General features: G+C 46.4%; 2 protein-coding genes across 2 annotated transcripts in view; one reads left to right on the top strand and one right to left on the bottom strand.

Moving 5' to 3' along the window:
* Nucleotides 1-299: 299 nt before the first annotated feature.
* LOC103130177 (otolin-1) lies at nt 300-4285 on the bottom strand. Its single transcript, XM_007541508.2, has 5 exons — nt 4188-4285; nt 3633-4065; nt 2547-2627; nt 2358-2438; nt 300-2269 (listed from the first exon to the last, which is right to left on the bottom strand). The coding sequence occupies exons 1-5, from the start codon at nt 4245-4247 to the stop codon at nt 1353-1355; spliced, it is 1572 nt and encodes a 523-aa protein (XP_007541570.2). The 5' UTR covers nt 4248-4285; the 3' UTR covers nt 300-1352.
* A 2404-nt stretch (nt 4286-6689) lies between these two features.
* The window catches only part of proca (protein C (inactivator of coagulation factors Va and VIIIa), a), a 7852-nt gene continuing 6336 nt past the window's right edge, over nt 6690-8205 (top strand). Inside the window, exons 1-2 of the mRNA XM_007541509.2 lie at nt 6690-6772; nt 7037-7120. Of these exons, the coding sequence (XP_007541571.1) occupies nt 7042-7120 (79 nt within the window). The 5' untranslated portion in view covers nt 6690-6772; nt 7037-7041. The remainder of the gene's footprint in view (nt 6773-7036; nt 7121-8205) is intronic.

Consider the following 8205-nt stretch of genomic DNA (forward strand, 5'->3'; position numbering starts at 1 on the left):
GTTTAAATGATTAATAAAGTTCTTGAAGGCGGTCTGATGTATTTTCTGATATTAGCTGTAAGCTAACCCGTTTGCCTCGTCAGTTTCTGGACTCTTGGATTATAAACACACCTCTGGAACAAATATCCAGCTGCTTCTTATGGGAGGATGTTTTATTTTTGAGGCGGTTGATCTTAGAAACGTGTCGGACTCACAACCTGAAAAACATTCCTAGGATCCCTGGAACCAGGAGCAGCAAACAGTTTGGGACCAACGAGGAGCTGTGAGCTTCGCTTGAATAAAGACACAGAACTGCAGCATTTTGTATTTGTCTCTTTTACTTCAGTTATCCAAACATTGCTCTGACTGTCATCACTCAGATGCATTCACCTGGAAACTGTCATGAATCACTGCAACAACAAGAGTCTCAAACTGCTGATCAGTGAGTTTGAGTCAGATGGAAAAAATCTCCAGTTTTCCAACCAGTTTGGTGTTTGTCTCCGAACACGGAGTGTAAAATGAGACGGTCGCCTTTCCAAAACTGGAGATTTATTCAAAATGACATAAATCTATCCATAAAAACAGTCATAACACAAATTTACAAGACACACCTTAGTTATTGTCTGAAAAACAACGTGGAAGCCACTGCTCTGCTTTTATTCATGCATCATTTTAAAAGGCAAACTGATAATATTCCTAAGAAAATAAGCAGATTTTCATAATTAAAAGCAAATCAACTCTACAGTTGCAAAGTGCTTTGGAAATATTTCATGTTGGAGCAAAGCTGAACTTCTACAGCTGACTGTGAGAGGTCAGAGGTCAGTGTTGAATCAGAAGTGAGTTTTTCTGGACGTTTCAAAGGAGGAGAATTTGTTTTAATCGTTTCTTCATCTCCATGGAGATTCAGAAACTTCTTGGATTGTTTTTATCACTTATCAAAAGGACACAAACTGGTTTACAGTCAGATTATTTAGACTTTCATTCAAACATGTTTACTCTTCATCTGTCTGTGACTCAGTACAGCTCATATTTAATCATACTCCAGCTTCCTAAAGAAACCAAACTATGAACACGCCTGATCAGCTGCTAAAACCAAAATATCAGCCGTACATGTTAAAATATTGGTTCTTTATTCAAAACATCAATATGATATCTTGCAATTTTTTTGCTTAATTTGTTGATAAATCAGTGTGGATAGTATTAGAACTGTACCCAGGAGAGATGAGATGACCATAAAGTCGTGTTTTAAATGTGATTTATTGCAGATGATCCGGGTCGGTACCAGCCTCATTCTGCAAACGCTCCTCCTTTGAAATGTGCAGCACTGAATTTGATTGGCTGTCTGCGTCTAAACACCTGTCGCTGGGCGGAGCCTAAGGCGGCGAGGTGGTGGTATGGCCATCAGGGCCGTTCCAGGAGAAGCCACCAGTGGGCGGCAGAGGGTGGAAGAACCTGCCCAGCGGCGCGTCGCAGGAGTCGGGGTACAGCAGGTAACCGGAGAACGTGCTTTTGCTTTCGCTGTCGGTGAACATGCCGTTGGTTAGCGAGTCCTTCACCTGCAGCCACACCTGGTCTCTGCTGCTCAGGTGCAGGACGACCGTGTGGCTGGCGGTGGCCAGGCTCGACGCCTCCGTTACCCTGGCTACCGGGTAGAAGTTTCGGAACAGGCCGACCTTCAGCGGCTTCTGATTGGTCGCCAGGTGGAAGGAGAAAACGTAGGTGCCGTTGACGGGCGCCGTGTACATGCCCATGTTCGGGTCGAAGTGCCTCTGCTCGTTGGTCAGGATGTCAGGGAACGGAACCGGCCAGTTGGCAGCGGGGAACGACTGGTTGATGCATGCGGAGAAAGCTGATTGGATGGCCGGGGAGCAGGGCCCAGGGGGACCCATGAGACCCATGTTACCCTGAGCTCCCTTCAAACCTATGGGGCCCTGAATGCCTTGTGCACCAGAGTCACCTTTGTCTCCTTTGCTGCCCTTTTCCCCTGGCGCCCCGTTGGCGCCGTCCGCCCCGTCGGTGCACTCACAGATCCCCTGCTCACCCTGATCTCCCTTCTGACCGTTCGCACCGGGCTGCCCAGCCACTCCTGTGTCTCCCTTATCGCCCTTCACACCCGTAGCTCCCACAATGCCCTGCACCCCGGGCAGGCCCCGGGCCCCGGCTGGCCCTGGGGGCCCCGGCAGACCCGGTGCCCCTGGGGCACTCTCGCAGGAGGCGGGGCAGGTGCCCATCTCTCCCTGGGGACCCTGAGCACCTGGAGGTCCGCTCAGGCCCTGGTCTCCTTTCTCCCCTGCAGAAACACAAATCAAGCATTGATCATGGAAAAAACATTAAAAACCTTTTTCTGAGTCGATCTTCAGTCTGTTCTGATCTCAGACCTTTGAATCCTCGATCGCCCTTCGTTCCGGTGAATCCAGCTGGACCGCTCTGACCTTTCTCTCCTGAATCTCCTTTCTGACCTGAAGTGGGAATGAAGGAAACTGCTGATGAAGAAGCTCCTGACTGCAGACTCTGCTCTTATATTTCAGTTTTACATGTGCAGTCAGAAAGGTTGGTGTGTGACTCACCCTTTATGCCCTGGGGGCCGGTGAATCCTCGGTAGCCTTTGAATCCCATCATCCCTCTCATTCCAGGACTTCCAGGTTCACCTGATCAAAGGAAAAAACATCTGAACTGATCAATATTTATATAATACAACTTCTGTTGAAGGCCTTTAAGAAGGACTCAAAGTGCTGAAATGACTTCATGCATAAAACTGCGAGACTTGAGCAACAATCCGGCTCTGAATCTGAACTTTATCCCTCAAACTGTTTCCTTTCTGTTTTAGGGATAAAATGCAAAAACAGTTAAATATGTACAGAAAACACCAGAGATCAAAGAATGAAGAATTTAGTCCCAGTTAGAGTGAGGAGTTACAGTTTCCTGAGGAACCTTTGGACTTTTAGGGAAAGTTTCATGTATTTAACTTTACTTCATTACATTATGAAGTTTTGTTTCTCGTTCTGTGGAAATCTGACTGACCTGCAGTTACTTCACCGAATGACGAACTAAAACCCAAAATGCACCAGACCGGTGAGTCTGAGACGTTTTCTACTCGGTTTTAATTTGTTTCTGCTGAGCCTCTTGGCGTTCGGCTGAATCTGCAGTAAATGATGGAAGATGTTTGTTTTACTGACTGTGAGTTTGGTTTCAAAGGTTTAATGCTTTGGGAACATGAAGTGTGCGTTTCTTCTGTCTGAATTGGTTATTTTGAATGATAATTAATTTTTACTCATGTTTTATATCATCATGCTTTTATGTTTTGTCTGTATAATAAAACCATTTTCACAAACTAAATCAGATTAAACTGTCCCCCTTCTGCCTTTTTACCAAATAACTTGTTAGTCTTTTTGTCAGCTAGACTCTCCTCTGGTAGGAGAGCAAACTGGACAAATTTGGCCGAATTTGGCATAACAGCAAAGCACTTCCAGTCCAATCACTGGTCTGTGTAAAATGTGCATCAACTGGCATTAGTGGACTAGAAGGCCGAGCGCTTTGAGGTTCAGACAAAACTGATCTCAGCTTCCAGTTAAAGCCTTTAAGAGCTGAAGGATGTTGTGATCTTTTGATTTCCTGATATAAAATCAAACATTTGAATGTTTGTGTCATCCCACCTGGAGGCCCCCGGTCCCCTCGGTCTCCTTTGGGCCCCACGGTTCCTTTGCAGTAGGAGCAGATGCAGAAGAAGGGGATCTGGTCGATGGACGGCGGCACCGGCTGGCTGAACAGGATGTCACAGATGGAAGTGTCTGGTTCTGGAACCAGAGGCGAGCTGGTGGCCAGCATCCGCAGCCCGTTAGCGTAGTTGGTCATGTTCCCGCTGGGGGGCCACAGGGGCCCGCTGCGGGTTTCCGACGGCCACTGAGGGTCCGGAACCAAAGATTGGCCCTGCCCGTTTTCAGGCCAGCGTAAGGTGTTGGGGTCGTACGACGAGCCTTCCTCTTCTTCTGGTTGTCCTTTTGGGATCAGGTTCCTGGTCATGTTAGGGACCAACATGGCGGAACAGCCGCAGATCAGGACGAAGAGTCCCAGAACGCTGGACAACATCTGGAGGAAGACGAGGTTAGTCACAGCTGAAACCTTCAGTCGCCAAACCATCAGCGGAACCGTTGATCTCATTCGCTCTCAGGCTAAATCCTGAATTTGGTTTCAGGGAGAGAAAAACTCACCTTCCTGTCTGAGTTGGACATCGTCTTCTCCTGCAGGCCGTTTAGGAAGATGAGCTGCATGAACGCGGCTTTGATGCATTTATAAGCGTCGCCCAGAACAAAACAGCTTTCAGGTTCTGTCTCACCTGTTGGGTCCAGAGACAAAAGGCTGAGGACGGGGCAGGCGTGTCCTCATTGTCCAGCTGAGGAGGAAGAACTTGGCTCTCTGCCTCCTTCCTCATGAAACGCCAAACATTCACAGGCGAAAGAAGAGACTCTGGTTATCTCTCCATCACTCCTCCACCCTCTTTTTACAAAACCAGCCTCTGACCTCGCTCCATTTCGCTGGGACCAGTCTCTGCAGGTCCAGAGTCCAGAACCAGAACATTTCCCGGTACCTCAGGTGTCCGCTCATAAAGCTCAGCTGATTTTTTATTATTTCAGCTTTTCCCATCGCTGCAACAAATAAATCGTTTAATTTCCAAGAGCATCACATCCTCAGAGGGAGGACGACTGGAACCGACCCAAACATTCGACCCAAACATTAGAATAAAAGTGACAAAGTCTTTGAATGAGGAATTGTTTGGACAGAACCTGAGTCACTAAATGAGTCGAGTTTGGGTTCAAATGAGTGAATTTTAGGATTGCAGTCTGCCAGTCAAACTCAGGACAAACAGAACCAGAATATCTGCAGGATTCTGGCTGAGGGACGTTGGAGCGACCAGAGAGTTCAGAGGTCACACAGACACAGCAGCAGGTTTACCCACCATGTTTTAAATGGATAAACTTCTACAGGTTTATCCATTCAGCTGGTTTCACAGCAGGAACAAATGAGCTTGAATTAAAAAGTCACCAGGTCCATTTATGTTGCATTTTTAATTATTTATCTGACAGAAAAAAAACTATTTATTTAAATTTCTTTGGTCAAATCTATGAAAAGCTTCACACAGAAACCAGGCAAACTTTCTGATTGTTTAAATTCATCTGATTCTGACTCATAATGACTGTTTGTGGATATCAGAGCAACACTTTGTGAAAACATCAGAACGTAACGGATATGAAGAGGCTCAACAATACGGTAACCTGAGCCCTGCAGCGTCACAATGAGCAGCCTACTGTCCTACTTCACCCAACAGGACAAAACGTCTCCTGGGCCCAACGGCACACATGATACTGATTAAAGCAAAAACACTGAGATAAACACCAACATCGATTCAGATGTTCAGTTTGGATCAGGGTCAGATTTATGGAGCAAATCTGAGCCATAAAGTTATGAAAAAACAAAACATTTTGTTTGAAACTGACAGAAAAAGATTCAAAACTAAAATCTAATTTTGAAGTGAAAAAATGTAACTGAAAAATAAATTTTAAACTGAAAAAAGTTTTAAATGTTTCAGCAAAGGTTCAGTTTCAAATATTTATTTGAACAATTTTTACTCCAGGGTAGCTGAAGAAATAACTGAAATCTATTTTAAATTACAAATCATGGAACTGAAAAGTATTTCTGAGCTTCACTGTTTGAAATCTTTTCTTTCCAGTGTCTGTAGCTCCATGTTGTCATTGATTTAAACAAACATAAGTGTAAAACCTACTTTGAAGCTTTTTGTAATTCCTGTTAATCATCTCATAATCCATGGAACCAGAGAAGCTTTTATTCTGAAAACCCAACGTAAGCCGAGCCGAGAGGAGACAAAAGAAGAAGAATGTCCAACCCTGATAAGCGTCCTGGTTTCCAGAGCCGCCCAGCGACGCCCTGGAGGCCGGCCCGGTTCCTCCGGCCCGGTTCCTCCGGCCCGGTTCCCCAGGCCCGGTTCCCCAGGCTCGGTTCCTCCGGCCCGGTTCCTCTGGCCCGGTTCCTCCGGCCCGGTTCCTCCGGCCCGGTTCCCCAGGCCCGGTTCCCCAGGCTCGGTTCCTCCGGCCCGGTTCCTCTGGCCCGGTTCCTCCGGCCTGGTTCCTCTGGCCCGGTTCCCCAGGCCCGGTTCCCCAGGCTCGGTTCCTCCGGCCTGGTTCCTGTGGCCCGGTTCCTCCGGCCCGGTTCCTCCAGCCCGATTTCCTGTGGCTTGGTTTCATGGCATTTCATGAAAAGATGAAAGAACATTTATCTTTGGCATAGAATGAAATCAGTTTTCTTTCAGTGGCCTTTGACTAGGCCATTGAAAGAAGTTTGTTGTTTCATAGAGGCTCCTCTCGGCTCGTCTCCTGGGATTCACTCACCTTCATCAGAGGGAAAGGAGACGTTTAGCTTTTGCTTCAGGCTCTTTAATTTGTTTTCCATCTACTCTCCCATGAAGGTCCAAGGGCCTGAAATGGCCCCCGAACCTTCATGGAGGCCCCCTGACCTTCATGGGCCCCCGGACCTTCATGGAGGCCCCCTGACCTTCATGGGGCCCCGGACCTTCATGTTTAATCAGAAGCAGCAGATTTCTCTGTCGGACACTGAGATGCCGATCGGCCTCAGAGGTGAGTGGGTGGAGGTCAAAGGTCAGGCTGTGTGTTGACAGGCTGGGCTGCAGACTGTGGACTCTCTGTCAACACGGCTGGTCACTCATTAACGCAGCGGCGGCCGACTGGACCAGCGTCTCAGCCTCAGCGCCGCTTCTTCATATGTAAGTATTAAAACTGGTTCTGCCTCTGGAAGCAGCCACTTCCTGCTTCCTGCTTCCTGCTTCCTGCTTCCTGTGTCTTGGCCTGGCGATGAGCTGATGGAGCTCAGATTCTGCAGACGGACCGCAGGCCGAGTCGGTTCTGTCCAGAGAACTCTAAGCCTCCAGGCGACACAGATCAATATTCCAGTGGAGCTGAGAAGGTTTCTGCGTTTTAAAAAGCAGAACGATGGTCTTCACCTCCTCCGATCTGTTTGGTGTCTGCAGGTCTGATGGGGACCATGACCCGCTCCGTGTTCTGCCTGCTGGTCTGCGTCGCTCTGTGGTCGGCTTCAGCCCTCAGCCTGTCAGGTGGGATTTCCTCAGATACTTTAAGTACGAGGAAAAACCTTTGGAGGAAAAACCTTTGGAGGAAAAACCTTTGAGGAAAACTCCTCCTGTGTGACCTGAACACAGGGAGACCTGGACATGTCCATCTCCATTTCTGATGAAAATGTTCAGGTTTCATCCTTTTCAGGGAACTAAACATATTTGAGCTGATTGTTGCGATGCGTTGAACAGGACAGAGCAGGTTCTGGTTCTGATCCGTTCAGACAGAACAGACAGAACTGCTGCTGGTGGCTGTAAAACCTCAAAGTGAAAGAAAAACTTCACAGACAAACCACAAAATAAATGTCCTTCATTTGGTCACAAGGGAGGAAGAAAGAGAAAACAAGTTGAGTTTGATTTGATTTTAAAGTCTTTTCTGCTTTTTATTATTACATTGAAAAGAAAACGTTTTATCTCAATATAATGTCATATTTTTGTGTAATTTTTGTCCAGTGTGACGTATAAAGTTGGAAATTATTGTTTTTGTTCCAGGTTCATTTCCTGATACAAAACACTAATTATTTATATTATTTATTTCCAGAGATTTAAAGTCATGTTGTTCTTGTTGACATGTCTGAAGTTTCTAACTTCACAGAGAAGAAACTTTAAATAAATAAAATCCAGATTCTTTAAGTAAACAGAATGAAGAGATGCAGAACTGAGCCCGACTGTCTTTTTTTAAAAATCTAAACTTGTTCATCCTGACATGAACATAAAGACGTTCAGTCATAATAAACAGCAACAGATCAGAAAACGTCATCCCAGCTGTGAAGCACGGTGGAGGAGGAATGATGGCCCGGGATTGTTTTCAAGCATTTAGTTTTTACACATCCGCATGTCTTCATAGCTGTAATACAGTCACATTATAACAAGTTTCCCTTTAAAAGATGAAGATTCATTTTCCAGCTGCGACCAAATGAAGCTCAACACCAGATTAAGATCCGATCTGGTCTGATCCGGTTTGATCCGGTCCAGTTCGGTCTGGTCTGATCCGGTTTGATCCGGTCCAGTTCGGTCTGGTCTGATCCGGTTTGATCCAGTCCAGTCCGGTCTGATCTGATCTGTTT

Source organism: Poecilia formosa, unplaced genomic scaffold (assembly GCF_000485575.1).
Source record: "Poecilia formosa unplaced genomic scaffold, Poecilia_formosa-5.1.2 Scaffold613, whole genome shotgun sequence".
Taxonomy (NCBI): domain Eukaryota; kingdom Metazoa; phylum Chordata; class Actinopteri; order Cyprinodontiformes; family Poeciliidae; genus Poecilia; species Poecilia formosa.

Bases quoted from the DNA above. Each gene is read 5' to 3' on its own strand.
- LOC103130177 (XM_007541508.2), bottom strand. From the start codon at position 4,247: ATGCAGCTCATCTTCCTAAACGGCCTGCAGGAGAAGACGATGTCCAAC. The intron at 2,439-2,546 runs GTGAGTCACACA...TTCCCACTTCAG, and splicing joins CGGCCCCCAGGGCATAAAGG to GTCAGAAAGGAGATTCAGGA. The intron at 2,270-2,357 runs GTCTGAGATCAG...GTGTTTCTGCAG, and splicing joins GGGCGATCGAGGATTCAAAG to GGGAGAAAGGAGACCAGGGC.